General features: G+C 47.3%; 1 protein-coding gene across 1 annotated transcript; it reads right to left on the reverse strand.

Annotated features, from left to right (window-relative positions):
- Nucleotides 1–6,870: 6,870 nt before the first annotated feature.
- LOC124708764 (zinc finger CCCH domain-containing protein 33-like) lies at nt 6,871–9,088 on the reverse strand. Its single transcript, XM_047240430.1, has one exon. The coding sequence runs from the start codon at nt 8,940–8,942 to the stop codon at nt 7,161–7,163; it is 1,782 nt and encodes a 593-aa protein (XP_047096386.1). The 5' UTR covers nt 8,943–9,088; the 3' UTR covers nt 6,871–7,160.
- Nucleotides 9,089–17,292: the final 8,204 nt, after the last annotated feature.

Raw genomic sequence — 17,292 nt, forward strand, 5'->3', positions numbered from 1 at the left:
TGCGATGATCCTTTTTTATTTATCTTTATTTTTGTTTAAATTTTTGTTTGGCGAACGCGGCACCACGCCCCAATCGAGTGATCCGGCGCTTATGCTAAACGTTCATTTGGGGGCGCTTGTGGAGATGCTCTCGTAAGCTCCAACTCACATTGTACCGGTTTTTAATATTGCTCGTATGTGTTTGAGGGAAGATTATAGAGGAACATCACACAGTTGGAACCTGACATGGTTTTGGAATTTCAGGTAACATAAACCTGCTATATATGGAACTTGGTTCAAAACAAAAACCAGCATAGGAGCTCACTCATGGCAGACACCTTACTAGATCATTCATGGCAGACACCTTTGAAATGGCGGTGAAACTATCACAGTACAGTACTGTAGCAATATTTTCGCACCTGCTGCCTTTCCCGTTACACAAAAGTGGTTACTAAAAGTGAAAGTAAAAGGTGTACTCCGTACATAGTGGAGCAAGTAAAACAGTAGAGTACAATAACTACTATTTGGAGTGACCAGACGCATTTACGTCACTGAACTCAAAGCTTCCATTAATCCGCTCCCCGATGCTCAGGTAGCTTTCCATTCCATTGGCACCTTCCGGTTTTTCCTTCTTCTTCCCTCCGCTCGCAATTCAAACCGACAAGACAAACACCGCCCGACATTCCCCTCTCTTCCTCCCACCATGCCGCGCCGGACCGAGCTTTGACTCGCCCGTGTCCGTCGCTCCGTCGCATCGCATGGCGAAGCTCCCGCACTCCTCCTTCGCGCTCGACTTCCTGCGCCGCCTCCTCTGCGCCGACAGCGCTCGCGGGGGCGACATTGCGCTGCGGCGAGGCGACGATGCCGCTGCCGCGGTGTTCCGGGGGAAGCAGGAGGAGGTGGCGTCGCCGGCGCGGAGCCCCTGCATTGTGGCCAGGCTGATGGGGCTCGACGCGATGCCGACGCCGCCGCGCGACCAGCAGCCGGCGCTGCGGCGGAGCCGGTCGGAGGGCTTGTCGCCGCCGCCGCCCACGCCGTGCTGCTCGCCGCGGCCGAGGGTGGCCAGGACGACGTCGGCGTCCTTCAGCGACCGGCCCACGTACCTGAGGCGGGAGAACGACGAGTTCCTGCTCCTCAGCTTCAGCCCCGACGACGCAGGCGACGGCGATGGCCTCCTGTCGGCGGAGTACTCGCCCCCTTCAAGGAGAGGCGCCGACGGGCGGAAACAGAGGCGGGAGCGCCGGAGGCGGCGGCACGGGGAGCCTGGCCGGACGAGGAGGCAGGCCGCCGCGGAGGAGGAGTGCGGCATGGAGAACTCGAGCCCGGTGTCGGTACTGGAGGCGCAAGAAGAGTCGTCGACCACCACCACCACTTCGTCGTCTTCCTTGGAAGAAGTGGACCAAGCAGAGCAGTGCTCACCCACCCCAGGTTCGTCCTGTTCACACTCCCTGTAGACTGTAGCACATTAATTCTGTCGTCAGTTTCTTACTCCACCGGCTCACCCAACTACTCGCGGAATAGTAGCAAAGTAGCGTTGAATTTAAACTTGGAGATGGAATAAAACTGGCAAATTTAAACTTGGAGAGGGATTAACCTTCAGGGCAAAACAACTTGAGCTGAATTTCAAATCGTCAGTGAATTGAAGCATCCATCTTTTTTTAACAAGAGGAGGTGCGTACAGGTGCCTTTTTATTGATTAAGAGCAAAGTACATACAGTAGTGGATTACAAAGCCCTGGTATGAAAGAAGCTGTAATCTAGCAACTACAGGGCAGAGGGCACTGACGATGTTACATGTGAATATGTGATGTATTGATACAATTGAAAGAAGGAAAAGACTGGGGGTTTCTAAGAGCTTGGTGGGCACAACTGTGTGCTACTCCATTGATGTCCCTAGGAATAATTATGATATATATTTGGCTCCATCGTAGCAGAATTGCGGAAAAAGTCAAGACATGTGCAGGCTCTTATATCCCAGTTTAGAACTTCAGATAGTTCACCGAAAAACGGCGATCCGCTGCTGCTTTGGCTAGCTGCAAGTTATCCATCTTAAATTTGGATTGGAGTTCACTTTCAGAAATGAAACACCTTCAGAACAAAAAAAAACACAGAAAACAGTCAAAATCAGAGTGGAATTTACCTTCAGAAAAGAAAGCCAACTTCAGTAAAAACAAAGTCAGGTGATTGCACTGCGAAGTTCATGAGAATGACAACTTTGCGTACAAGGCACCGGCAAGAAGTGATTGTTGCTGAGTGTTTTATGTAAATCAACTAGTGACCCGCGAAAAGTATTAGGCACCGACAATTGCAACACGGACAATTCTGTGGTCTTTGTCTAATGCTTGGTTATGCAATGCAAGTGTACTCACTGTTTGGAAGTCTTTGCTAGTGTACTGAGCTTCTGGAACCCAGTCTTCCTGTGCCCTAATCATTTGTCCCTCTCCACTCTGCAAACTGCACAAGTCTGGAGCCAATTGTAAGTTGTAACACAGCTAGATGCACATAAACCTACAAAATAACATACTAGATGAATTTGGAGTTATCTGACCCATATGAATTACTAGCAAAACAAGTCAGTAACTATGAATTCAGGTGACTTGCACTGCAAAGTGCAAACTTCATGACAATGACAGGTCATTTCCTCACCTGTCTGTGTATAAGACACCAGCTAAAAGCCATTGTTTGTGAGAGTTTGTCCTAGATATCACCCAGGAAAATTCTTCATTTTCCAACTTGGAGAAAAATTATGTGGTCCATGTCTAAAGCAGGGCAGTGCGAACTTCTGAAACATCGCCTTCTTGTGCCCTAATCACTTGTCCCTTTCCACTCCACAAAACTGCACAGGCTCTGGAACCATCTCTCTGTGATTGTAACACAACACTGAGACCTCTAGATGCACATACTGTAGCTAATAGTCACTTTGACTTGGTCATCGAACTCATTTCGGAAAAGGGGAAGAAAATTCGGGCTACCATTCCATGGAAGAAATGGAGCAAGCAGGGCAGTGCTCACCTAGCTCTGCCCGTTAGTGCTTTCTTCAGTTGCTCACTGCACGGGCTCACTGGATCTTAGACCTAACTTAATATTGGAGTGGGTCCCTTCAGAAAAGGAAAATCGCCTTCAGAGGAAGAGGAGAAAGAGAAACTTCAAAATGGGAGAGGAATGAAATTCAGAACAAGAAAACCTTATACAATAGTGTACTAAAATTCAGATATTGCCCTGCTAACTTCGTGAGAACTGTTATAAACGTGACAAGCAAATAACGAAAAACGATAAAAGAACACACGCAGGGTGCACAAGATTTTAACGTGGAAAACCCTCTCCAACAAAGAGAGGTAAAATATCAAGGGCGCCAGCCAGCAAAGCTTCACTATATCGGGGAGTGTTTACAAACGCCGTGGGTTATCAACCCTAGTTGGCGGCTTACAAGAGGTATATATAGGCGGTGGCAACGATCCGCTACGCTTCAGCCCAAGCCTACCGGCGACGGGCTTAGCCTCCCTTTAGAATGAATTTGGATAACAGTATAATAAGAACAACAGCTGAGAGTTCATATACCAAAAATGAACTAACATCCTAGGAAAAGTATTTCTTTCAATTTAGGGAATCAATAGTCTCAACAACGACAAGTTTGTGGTCCATGCCTAAAGCTTGGTTATGCAATACTATATTAGCTGTTTAAAAGTCTTAATTAGTAGTTCTGAGCTTCTTTCTTGTGCCCTACTCGCTTGTCCCTCTCCAGTCTGCAACTCTTGCACAGTCTGTAGCTAGATCTCTGATTGCAACACATCAATAAGGCAGCTATATGCACATACCGTACATAATACTAGTCACTTTGACTTGGTCATCAAACTCATTTCAGAAACCGTAAAGAAAAGAAATGTTCAAACTACATGTTACTTAATTTATCTGGTCATCCTTACTGACATGGCAGCATTGCCACTGCATGTAACAGATGGAGGAGAAATCCGGCTGGCACTGAGTCAACTGCAAGGCTCGAGAAGGAAGCTGCCGCAATCCCCCTTCGACGATCATGGTGGCCACCTGCCTCCCGAGGCACCAAACACCAGTCGTGCCTCGAATTGTTCAGGCAGGGAGAGGAGGGACAGGAGAGCCGTGAACAAGGCCGAAGCGATCGCCCCAGCTGCGACTGGGATGTGGCGAATCATCTGCAGACTTGTTGAGGACGATGTATGTGGCGCGAAATGGGGAGGTAGGGGTGAGAGCAACATTGCGGATGAGATGGAGTCAGCGATACTTGATCAGCTCATATGTGAGGAAACAGATGAGCTAATGCAGCCAGCTGTGGTATGAAAAACTGTGTATGGTTACTTGCTCAAAAGGGACCAAGTTGAGTGTAATCAATCATAAAGATCGAAGCTGGCACTTCAGATTCCTTGCAGCTAACTGTGGTCTGAAAAAAGTCATCTGCAAGAAGCACGCATGTTGCCAAAATGTTCTGAATACTGGACTGGGAATGAGACGATCGCTTGCACCAGGTGTGAAAAAATTCTTGTTGGAGATGGTGATCCCAACATGAGGTGAATATCCAAGCATTACAGTGGAGATATATATGTTCAGAAACTCTTGAGGTTGAAGGTCTCAAGAATCTGAATTCTCCTTCCCTCGATACAGCCCATGCTATGAAACTGTACATGATTTTCCTCCCTATTTTGGCTCCATGTACTAGCCCATGAATAACCTAACAATATATTATGAATTAGTTGACATGATCTTGTGTAAAGCTTGCCCCAAGGTGCTTACTACTTCAGTAAACCGAGTCTTCAACTCTTGTTCAGATATCTAAGTAACCTATTTCTTGATACTGTAAGATTTGTTGGAGACTCGGTGAATCAGAACAAATCAGATTCAGCGAACAGCCTGTTGATAAGATGCTGGGCGAGCCTGTTGATAAGATGCTGGGCGTTCTTCAAATGAAACTTTCTGTGAGGTTGGACGGTCTCATTTTTTCTTCTTCAGACAAACAAAACCAGAAAATGATTTGTCGGAAAGTTTCCGCAAAGATGAAGTCAATGATGTAGCCATTTCACAAGAAAGGTCTCACCACGTCAACATCGACGACAACGGCGATGCCCCTATGATCAGCCCCATGAGCAGGACATTTTCAATTTTCTAACTCAGGGCAGGAAAGATACTCCATTTCTTAATCAGGGTTTGGAGATAAGAACTCTACGTTTGATGGATGAGACATCGTGTGCCAATCTAAAACCTATCTGGAACAGGATTTGTCGCCATTCGTCGAACAGATAAAATAAGTTTCGGATTGCTTTCAGAGGAAGGTTTGAATGTCTCACATGGAAAAGGAGACCAAATTACAATCAATCCTCCTTGTGACGCAAGTAGGTTTAGTTTATCCAATTATTTATTATCATCTTGTGCATGTTAGCCAAGCTACTGCCTTAGTCTTGCAGACAATTGTTTGACTGCATCCACATTAACCCCTTAAACAAGCATGATAAGAACTAATCTTATAGATTACTTGGATGCTTGAATTATAGAGATTGCTTGAATCATTAACTCATCATCAGTATGTTCCATGTGTGTTTTTCTCCTAGTTACAATGTAAAATTGTAGCCATAGAGAGCAGTGGGAAAAAAAAGATAATGAACACTCTTTTAAAAAAAACATATAAGAAGCAAGAAAACTAATAGAGAAGTAGATTGAATAGACAAGAACTTATCAAAAAGTAAAGCTAAGATATTCTCAGACTTCTGTTATGTTGGTTAATTAATTGGATAAAAGGTTATACTAGTAAGTTTATTACGATTGTATATCGAATTAAATGTACATATTTGTCATTCAATGATGGTTGTCCCACCTTTCATTTCAAAATTTTAAGTAAATATATCTGTTCTGCAACTTGGATAAGGAATAAGTAGATATCAACATGTCTAATTATTTTAAAGCATCTCCTAATATGCTGTTTTTAGAGAACTGACATGATTATTATAACACACTGCAACACCAAATAAAGCCTAAGCACACAGATGGATATAAACCTTTTTTAAACCGCTGCACAAGGATGATCCACAGCCATACAGATATAAACACGTTACGGAATGGACAAATAAATATGAGCACCAACAACAGAGAGAGGTTGGAGATTACATTGTTAATGGCTCAAATATCTGGATGGGCATAGAGTTAGAGTAGTCCAAAATCTGCTCCAACTGCAATAACAATACTTAGCATGGTTAGGGATTGATACAGCTACAATAATTGGGAATGTCCAAACACAACAGCTACACTTGAATACAAAAATAAACAAGAGACAGAATGGACATCAATACTAGTTTCATCATATTCAACCAAAAAGACAAAAAAAAAAAAAAACAAGGAAAAGCAATGCTCCAGGTCCAATGTTCTAGAAGAAAATGCTCTTGTCAAAGAAAAAATCAACATTGGCAACATTAAGAAAAATACTACTCCCAATCAGAATAATAGTTAATTTATCATGGTGACACTTGTGCCTAACCCACAATCAGAACAATAGTTAATTTAATCTACGTGCTTGCTTTAGTTGTATAGCTCTTTCCTTTCCGATAAAATATTGAGAGCACTAATAATACTTGGTGCATGACGCCTCCATCTCCACTAAACTAACCTGTGATTGCTCAGCAGTTTACATCCTATGACCCACCAACCACTTCAGAAGAAGCTAGTATATCAAATTGTCCAAATGGGTTATGATCCACCCATTTGGAGAATGGAATCACAAGAAAGGAAGATGTGCTCACGGAAGAACCAAGAATATATACACAGACAAAAAAATCATCAAGTGATCTTAGTGATGTACTTGGCTCAAGAAGAATACAACTTCTGATAGTTTTCATATTGAACTAGGAAGAAGAACATGAAAGAGATCTTGCTAGTCTCAGAATATGTATAAATATCATCAAGTAAATAAACTCTCATTGGAATTTTGTATACAGCTATTTATAAACCGAAGGGAAAAAAGTAATATCGGCTGTTCTTCATCAATCTAAGGCTCCCTTTGGGCATCCAAGCTTGTTGTTGATGAACAACATTATTTTTCTGTGAACAGCCTATGTACTAAAGAACCATCTCATATGAATCAAATTAAGCAAATAGAAAGGGGAAACAATTGAAGGAAAGAACTTTGGTCAGCTAGGTGCTATGAGCCAGTGATCATGAACGGAATTAGGCCACCATCTGCTCCTGCTCCAGCCACTGCGAAAAATGGTCGCCGGCGTGGCCATCCTTGACAAGAGAGTTCACCCATGAGACATCTGGTTCAGCCTGGGTGGCTGGGGAGGCCACCGGCATGGCGGATTGCCCGCGGAATCCAAAAGACGCGGACTTGCGGAACTTGTGCAGCTCATCGCCCTGAACGCCCCAGTCGAGCTTGCCGCTGGGCGAGCCCCAGTCCAGGTTGCCACTGGGAGAGCCCCAGTCAGTGAGCATCGCCGGTTCGCCCATCGACATGAGAGAGCGCGTGGCCGGGGCGCGGGCGCCACGGTCGATGAAGCTCTGGCTGCGCTTAGCGAACGCCGAGGCGCGGGAGGTCATGATGGCTTTCGCCATGGAGTGGTCGAGATTGAAGGAGCTGTTCGCGCCTCCCACCATGGGCGAGGTCGGCATGTGCTGCAGCTGCTGCGAGTCGGGCAGCGAGTTGTAGGCGGACATGTCGCCGGCCTGCTTGAGCGAGAGCGCGTGGAGCTGGGACAGCATGGCCGTGTCCATGGAGCCGAGCAGGTCGGTGTAGTCTGGCGGCATGTTCCTGGCGGGCGATCCAGCGGCAGCGTGCGGCGAGCCGAGACCGGCGTTGGGCGCGCCGCCCCAGGTGGCCCTGGGCGAGTGCGCGTTGGTTGACACCTTGTCGAAGAGCTTCTGCTGGTACTGGTCGAGCGCGAGCATCTCGAGGTCGAAATCCAGCTCGCGCGCCGTCTTGAGCCTGCCGGCGGGCGACGAGGGCCACGCCATCCCTCCGTTGGGAGGGGACGAGCGCGGTGAGACGGGCTGCATCATGCCGACCGAGACGGCGGAGGGGTTGACGGAGCGCAGCTCGTCGCGCCTGTGCGCGAAGAAGCAGATGCGGCGCGCGCATCCGACCTCGTCCTTGCATAGCCGCGTGCGGTACTGCGCCGGGTGGAGCCAGCACTCGAACACCCCGTGCGCGTACTCGCAGCCGTCGCCCTTGCGGCAGGCGCCGCCCTTGCGGAACTCCGGGCAGGGCACGCAGGAGTAGGAGTAGCGGCGCGGGTCGCGGCGGCGCGCGTTCTCGCCCGGGTGCACGAAGGGGCACTCGGTCCAGTCGTGCGAGTAGGCGCGCGAGCAGGGCTTCACCTTGAAGCTGTACATGCGGAAGTCGTCGGTGCTGAAGAGCCCGCTCTTGAGGTCCGGGAGCGTGAGGTCCGGCGGGTACTCCTTGCGGGGCTCGTGGGGAGGGGAGGCGGACTTCTTGGGGGAGGAGGAGGGGGAGGCGGCCGGGGAGTTCAGGAGGAGGCGGAGCGGCGCGGTGGCGGCGCGCGGGAGGAGGTCGCCGGCGCGGAGGGCGGAGGCCGAGAGGGCCTCGGTGGACGCGCCGGCGGCGAGGAGCAGGTGCGTGGCGGCGACGGCGTGCGCGGCGCCGCCGGCCGCCGCGAGGTGGAGCGCGGTGGCGCCGTCGGTGGGCGAGGCGCGGGTGGCCTCGGCGGGCGCGGCGGAGAGCGCGTACGCGAGGACGGACGTGCTGCCGTAGAGCGCGGCGACCATGGCCGGCGTGCGGGTCTCGGTGGCCAGCCGGCCCTGGCCGGCCGCCGAGGGGCCGTACCAAGAAGCCTCGGCGTCCAGGCAGGCCTTGTGCTCCTCCACGGCGCGCCTGAACTCCGCGACGTCGTCCGCCGCCGCCAGCTCGAGGAGAAGCGAGGCGTCCATGGCCGCGGAATCCTTGGGCGTGGCCGGAGGCGGCGGGACGGAGGGCTTGCGCGGGCCAGAGCACATGACGGCGGCGCAAGTGGAAGAAAGACCTTCGTTTGTTACCAAGATTCTTGCGTTCTCGCTACACACGATTCTCTTCTTCTTCCAGTAGGTTCTTGATCGGGACAAGAGGAGGTGGGAGAGAGGTGGTGGGTAGTGGGGAAGCGGGGAGGCGGGGTATATGTAGAGGGAGATGGAGACGCGAGGTTGGGGATGAATAATGGAGGTGGAGAAAAGGAGGAGATGGTGGGGATGGATGGATCGAAAGAGATAAGTTGGAGACGAAGCAGCTGTGATGGTCTCTCTCTATGTATGTTGTGCCTTTCGCTCTCGTGCGCAATACTTTTACACACAAAATGTTTTTTTATTTCCTGCTTTCGATCGGTTTTTTTTTTTTTTGTTTATTTGTGTTGCTGCGGTCAAAAGGAGGAGGAGCAGCGAACGCGCACAAGTCGTAGCTACCTTCTCCCTCCTTTCCTTTCTTTAATTCATTTTGGGGTTTTCTGCATTGGAACAATGCAATGGAGCTGTGGGTACAATTGTTCCGGATTTGGGTACACACGTTCCTTCTCTTCGCAGCAGAATTCTATGTGGTTATTATCCCTTGAGGTAGTATTTTCCGCTTAATTACTATATTGGAGATTATGATGAAAAAACAGGTGAATATCTGATATTGTGGTTGGAATAGATTGACCTCGTTACCATGGTGGTGGTCGATTCGGAGAAGAAAGTAGTGAACTCGATTCTGTGGTGCGTGCGATAGGTTGTTTCCACGGATTCAGGTACACATGTTCTTTTCTAGCATTTGTGGCTATCTCAATAGTTTTCTCCCCTGTAAAAAAAAGTGTTTTTTTCCTACTTAATTATCCATATGGTGGGTTCAGGATAAAGGCATATGTAATATTGAGGTCGGAATCGGTCGACCATGTACCATGGTGATAGATTCTAAGGACAAAAAAAAGTGGTGAACCCAATTCCATCTGACTGGAGGTGTGGTTACCCGCCTTTGAGGTGGACACGAATCACCCGTCGACAACATGGAGAAGAGGATAGCTTATCGACGGTAATATGGACCATCGATTGCGAGAGGGAAAGGGGGATGTATGAACAAAGTGGTTAATGCACACGCTTATTTGATTGCTCCACTATGATGGAGAAGGCAATTTCATAAATTATAGCCAAGTGCCTAATTTTAATTGGAAAGCGCTTGAGCCAAGTTAGTTTTGTACGGTACAAATGATTTAGGTCAACTCGAGCAAAATGATGCAAAAAAAAAGTTCAATAACAGCTATATTTGTAAGATCCGTACACATTCAAGCAATACACTAATTTCCTAATGAAACATAATTTGAGCTGGCTGAATTCAACTCAAATTAACACCGTTGGGATGTAAATTATGTGTTGGGAAGAAATTCTAACATGAAGTGTAGCTGATTTTTCTTTACTCTGTCGGGAGCTCCACTACATTCTCTCTTACGAAATCTCTCATACATTTGTCATCTAACCTCGCACATATCCAAGAAACAAGTCATATTGGATATGGTATTTGTACAATATAACATTAATTAAGACAATGAAATAGAGGTACATCACTCTTAGCTCTCTCCCACCCCTTAGTAAGGTGTCATCATTTTTTTTTCAACATATAAAATATATGGATCTCACTTAAACATTTCAATCCGCACGACTTAAATGTGAACCTTTTGGTATCTATATGTGTTCTTGCAAGCCCAAATTTAGAGCATGTTACACGTACTATTCTGAAAGAGAAAACTGAAACCATCATTTTTTTTCCTCTAGTTCTATTCAATCTTCTAATTAGGGTGAAATGGAAAGAAGGAACACTCAAAATAGAAAGCGGACCATAACCTAACCTAGGTAGAATCTTCTATGTACCCCTGCAAGGCCAAACTTTGAGGCCGTACACTATTTGGAAAATAGAAATTTGGAGCCATCATTGTGTCTATTTCCGTCTTGTGATTGATTATGCTGACACGACAAGCAGAAATAGTCAAAACAGGAAGAAAAATCTCAATAACACGAGCGAAATCATAGATTGTTTGACGTCGACTTGCTTAAATCTAATGTCAATACTTGAACACCACATCGAAATTGCTAACGCGAGCATTTTGACCATTTGTGATGCCACCTACTAAACGATCACTCGATCAAACTGAAAAAGGACATTTTGATGTCCAAACCACAGTTTGGACATGGAATTCTCGATCAACCATAAAGGTGCCAAGTTATCCATTAAACCTTGAACAATTGACAAGTAGTAGTAGTACCAAGTACCAAGTCGTCCCCTACCGTGTGCAGGAGCGTGTGTGGCCATACCCAATAAACAAGAGACCGTGGTAGGAGGAGTACAATCTGGACTGGCAGACCCGACGGTAACGACGTCGTTTACTCCGTGTGCGTGCGTGGCAGACTGTCAGCGGTTTTAACGCCGTGTAACAAAAGCTCCGTTACAGGTGACGTGTCCCTCAGGACTTATTCAAAGCCACGGCTGCGGTGGGCCCCACGGCGGACGACTCGCGTAGGCGCGCACGTCACCGTCCCGGCTGCCGGAAACGAGCGGGCGTGGCCGCGACACGTGGCGGCCTCGTGCCTTGACCTGGAAACGCTGCCCGGTCGTCGCGCTCGCGCACCCAGTATTTGGCTCACTGACAGGTGGTGTCCTGTGACGCTGGGTCCATATGTCAGTGGCTTCTGCTGGACTTATGGCGAGTGTGGTTCTGCGCCCGGCGCGGTTTGGGGCTTTCCGAGTCAGTCTTCCACCGCGCGCGATCTATCGGCCTTTCCGGTCCGGTTTGCTGACCGGGTTTCGCCCGCCGGCGGGACGACCCGGTCCACGCCTTCTTTTCTGGGTATTCGCTTGCTGATTCTTTAACTGTAGCTTATCCGATGCTGATCCACTGGTCGGGCTTAAACAAAGCTTGCTGTTTAGTGCTACTAATTGGATAATTGGACCCCTCAAAAAAAAAAATTGGATAATTGGATTAAAGACATTCTCCTATTCCCTACAGAGCTTTAGAGAGGAAGAATATTTTGGGATTTTAGGAATCTGCAAACGTGCCAGACGGAGAAAAGTGGATCCCAAGTTTCCTGTGTTGCCCAAGTGACTATGAATTTTGTGAGCTCAGTGTTAAGAACAAGACATATAAAGAAAAAACTGTTGGATTATTAGGCAATTTCCGTGTGAGATTAATTACCGAAAGCAACATTACAGAGGCACAAACATACTTAACCGCACACATCAGACTAAGCACATGCATTAGATCTGAACATGAAACAAGTAGCAGTGCAAGGTAGGAGAGAAAAATCACGTACATCGCGACCGGGAAGGTCGCACCAGCAGCAGCACCACCACCACCATGGGTATTGTTGATGTCGCCCATGGTGTAGTCGGATCTGTCGATGAAGCAGCCGAACCGTCGAAGAAGAAGACGAACAGCAGCGAGCAGTCGCGCCGAGACGCTCCCCAAAAACCTTATCGCCCGTCTCCCGGTGCAGGATCTCGACGGATGGAGTTTTCGGAGGCCTGCTCTCCGGGGCGGCTGTGCATGCAGTCGCCGGGATGGGGAAGACTAGAGAGTAGCGCAGCAAAAGGAACTTCGCGAGAGAGATGAACTAGAGAGTTCTGAGAACTGTGTATTTCTCTAGATCTGATCTATCTCCTTGTATAGCCTGGGAAGCCGACCCGACCGCGTTGTCATAGGCTTCCTTGAGTGTGTCTCGAACTCGAGTCACGAAACGCGGCGTGCGTGCGTGACAAGGCGAGGCGGGGCGGGCGGAGGAGGAGGAGTGCGCGAGGGCTCCTTCTATTCTCACTCACTTGGAATGACTAGAACAGCAGCCCTTATATACCACTCCAACTCTCTCCCAACTAGCAATGTGGGACTAAACTTTGTCCCCAAGGCTGTCCCAAGCTGTCAACGTGATGGGCCTTGAGATTTCAGGAATTGTAGACTATATGGGCTGCCTTACTGGGCTGGAGCCCATCTACATTCAACAAAAACAAGCTGAGGCGTAAATTGAGAACAATTAGATAGCATAGTGTACTAGTTAATACAAAATCATAGCATATCATAATAGTTCATACAAATTCATCATAGTTAATACAAACCATAGCATAATCTCATACAAATTCATAGCGTATTCCCATACAAATTCACTGCATATTCTCATGTAAATCCATGGCTTCTCCACTTGATCAAATCGAGCTGGCGTTGGACCGGATAACTCAAATATGCCACCTATCCATGACCGACGGTAGTGAGCTCTCTAGCCTCTAACCTAGTGTCGGAATTGGCAAAGCGCTCGTAGTTGTGGCTCCAAAACATTTTGTGTGTGTGCTTAACTCCACTCGGAGACTGAAGAGGGGTTTGATCACTCCATGCGATGTACAACGAATTAGCCTCATTATCTATCCATTTGGGTTCTCTTTTCTTCCACTTCTCTTCGCCGGATAAATGGGTTCCTCTTCAGAACATGAAATTTCAAATAAAAATTTGCGAACATATCGACAAAACCTTCCACCTCATTTACATAAACAAAAAAGGGCTAAACTTGCATTGTTCCCATTGTGTCGAACACCTCGAGTACGCCGTGGGGATGGGTAGGGAAGGAAGCAACCGCTGCCGGGTTGATGCTCCAGGAGGCCAAGGAGGTCGGTGTCAATGCTGCCAAACTAATGCCACATTGTGGAAGAGCTTAGGACGTGTCCGCGGAGGTGAGGCCGAGCAAAAATAGGTGGGCTGAGATGCGATTATCCATCGCCGTGGGGATGGTTCGAACGCCAGTAAAAACCCTGCTAGGGCGAGAGGGAGGGCCGGCGGGAAACTTCCGTGTGCGACAATTGGCTTTCCCGCGTTGCGTTTCGGTTTTTGGGAGTGACAAAACGGAGGACAATACCTAGGGAGGCGAGGGGGTGTTTTTTCTCCCTCCGGAAAATATAAGGATTCAGAGCCTTTTTGGGACTCTGCTGGAGCCAACATTTTTGATCTTTTTGGCAGCGGTGGTAGTTTTTAGGGATTGAGACTCACGTTTTCTTCTTGAGGTGGAGATACTCTTATCTTCTGGGTTCATGGAGTTCCTGCCTTGCAAAAAGAAGATATCGTTATATCTTTTCAGTATTTGTGTGATCCTCCACCATTTGTCATCTGAATTTCCCGGAATATGTCTCATGGGAATTTGAGGCACGGCTGTCAAGTGCTGAGCAAGTCAGTTATTACTGGAATCTTACCGTGAGTGAGAATGAGAACGATTCGTGCTGCTTGTGTCGAAGATGTTGGAGAGTGGAAGAGGACGTTAGCTATACACGCACGGAGAGTGGGGTTTATCCCCCCTGTGTCGTCACTGAGTGGAATCCAAGTGGTGATCCACCGATCCTACTGTCTCTACTGGCTGCCAAAACCGAGCTGTGCGAGGCGAAAAGTGTGAGGCAGGGTTGCAACTTGGGAGCAGTGTGCCGACCGCAAATGGAACACTCTCCTCTTGGCTCTTGGTCAGCCACTGGTGGAATCATGCCGAACACAAGGTACAGACAGATGAACCGTATTACCGATGACCTGCATCACGCACGGCTACTCGTTGCAATTTGGCCCGTTGCATTTTCCATGTTGTACTGAATTTGCTGGCCAGAAATGTCTCATTTTCCATGTTATCCCGTGAACAAGAGAGCTACTGTTAATGCTATGTTAATGCTATGTGCTTAATTTATCTGCCGAAAAAGATTTGCATGCAGAGCGGTGTGGACTTTCAACAGCAACAGCAATAATGCAGGCAGGTCTCGACAGGAAAATTAAAAGGCACCCTGGATGCACGGCAAGACGCGGCCGTCGCGATCACCGGCGGCTGGATTACAAGCGTGAACACACTTGGATAGATGGATTATAGATGGATGCATTAGCTAGCACGCATGCTAAGTCAGCGTCTCATAATAAATTGTCTCGCAGGCGTACTGACACGGACGTAGCACTCGACCTGACCTCTCCTTGTCCCCTCCCACTCCCAGGGACGATGCACTTGCGCCGCATGAATGCGGCCGTCACCGCCGTGGCAGTTTCAGGAATCAGGCTGGTAAGTGATAGTTGTAAGGTGCAACCTATTTCCTCCGATTCACAGTTATTAAGGCTTGTTTAATTCAAAGTGTTTGAAAGGAGCATGAATAGGAAAAATGTATGAAAGTATATCATGGCATATGAAAATACAGGAACAAAAACAGAGGAATTAGTTGCAGACATCGTTTGGTCACACCACAAGAAAAACACAGAAAATTTCTATAGAGATCGAGTACATGTCATAGTCGTTGTAGACACATAATTTTTTTTTTTCCAAGAGGTCTAACCTCTTGTTAGAATTTCTATATGGGGTTGTAATGTAGAAAATCCATCCATAGAAATTTTAAAGGGTCCGGTCCTTTAAATCAAATAGATAATACAAGAAAAATTCCTATGTGCAAGAATTCTACAAATTTTCTTTAAAATCCCTATGAGTCAAACATGCCCCTAGGCAAGATATCTAAAGCATGCTCCTCCGGACTCATCTGATCAGATAACCATGTTTGTACACTTCGGAGCGTGTCAATCAAGCATTGAACAGATCTTTGAATTCCTTGCAGCTGAAATGTGTTTGGTCGTAGAGATGGACCACCTTTCTTTTTCTCCTTTCCTTGTGGGGCGATCGCTCTTATGCAGGACTGTATTACAATAATATGCCAAGAAATGGGTTATGTAACCATCTGCACTAAAAGTGGAATGTTATTTCCAGGACAAGTCAGATTCGATTGGCATCAGTCAGGTGCTCCTCTATGCGAACTTTCACCATGTGCTAAGGCTCTGAACTGCAAAAAAATCAACCGAGCCATCGGATGTACTTAAGTGAGCAAATCCCACATGTTCAATCATGTAGCAAAAATGTTTCGCATGTAGCACTTATTTATGTTCAAAACAAACCAATGTATGCAACAAATCCCCATTTGGTTCTGCCAAAACGTGGGGAAAAAAAGCATGTCAAGTTTGGTACATTTTCATCAGTCATGTAGCAAAACGTGTATGTGCTTGTAGCATGTGGAAGCATGATATGCAACATCTACATACCTTGGGAAAATCCTTATGTCACATATGTCTAAACATTGTATCATTTTGCCCATGCTTACACGATAAAAACTATAGTCCTTTCCCGCGATCCGAAACACCTTCTACAACATGAAATGAAAATCCCAAACAACTAACCTCTACCATCACCTAGCTCGTCATCCTCGAGCTCGCTGACGTTGAATTAGACTCGTCGGAGACAGATCCGGCAACCCTAGAGCCACCGCCTCAGTATCACCATGTTCCAGAGCAAGGAGCACGCAGAGAAACGGGGATTGGAGTCTCTGCATCCACATCAATGGCGACAGGTGCTGAACCCCTGGGATGTCGACGTTCAACGGGTCTGTGCGTGAAGCGGTGGTCAACCTTGCTGGAACGCAGAACGAACACCACTAGCACATAGAGTAGTTGCCGCATCGGCGATGTTGTAGGAGGACACGACCTAGACTCGGAGCTCACTTGCGAGTGGAGGAGGACATCCAGAGGAGCGACGCCAAAGGGAGGATCAGTTGTCGACACACATCTTGCACGAATCAAGAGGAGAGACAGAGTGAGAGGGTCCATGCGATGCAGCAAAGAAGGCGTGCGATGCAAAAAAGCCAATTGATGCAATAGCCGGTTGCCTTTAAGCCTTTTACTAATTTGTGTCATAATTTTATTTTAAATTTAAGCTAAAATCATGACAGCAATTACGGATCAGATGGAGTGGCAGGTTTCACAAAATTGCAAATCATTTCGTAGCTGTTGTAATTATCGTGCTTTGAGTGGAGCCCCCATTCACAACTTTAATTAGATATGCATATCGAGCAAACTACAGACTAAAACGCGTTAAATATTGTATGTGTATCTAAATAAAGTTAAGTCATAGAGGGAGCACCTCCGTCCCATTAGCACCACACATTTGCTAAAGTTAGTCCAAATTCATTCACGCGCGGTCAGCGGTGTGCGCCAGTGAACGGATCTTGGATGGCCGGATAGACTAATCCACGCTCAGGAGCCAATGATTCCTCGCCATTAGTTTCTCCGACTGTAGACAATACTACGAGCAGTTTCACTAAGTGAGCTCAAAGGTGGAGGAGATTAGTCGAAATAAAAGGTGGAGAGATCAAAATGAGTACCTGCACACGTTGTGCGGCCAGCGGGCCCTATCAGCGGGACGTCTTCCGCCGCTTAGGTGCTAAAAATAACGGTCATGGTATAAACTTCATTTATTTAATTAACTGAACTCGGATGCTTCTTGTTTCTGTTCTGTTAGTTCTAGGTTGATTTGGAAT

Source organism: Lolium rigidum, chromosome 4, assembly GCF_022539505.1.
Source record: "Lolium rigidum isolate FL_2022 chromosome 4, APGP_CSIRO_Lrig_0.1, whole genome shotgun sequence".
Taxonomy (NCBI): domain Eukaryota; kingdom Viridiplantae; phylum Streptophyta; class Magnoliopsida; order Poales; family Poaceae; genus Lolium; species Lolium rigidum.

What these genes read in the sequence shown, in the direction of transcription:
- LOC124708764 (XM_047240430.1), bottom strand. Translation starts at nt 8,942, where the DNA reads ATGTGCTCTGGCCCGCGCAAGCCCTCCGTCCCGCCGCCTCCGGCCACG.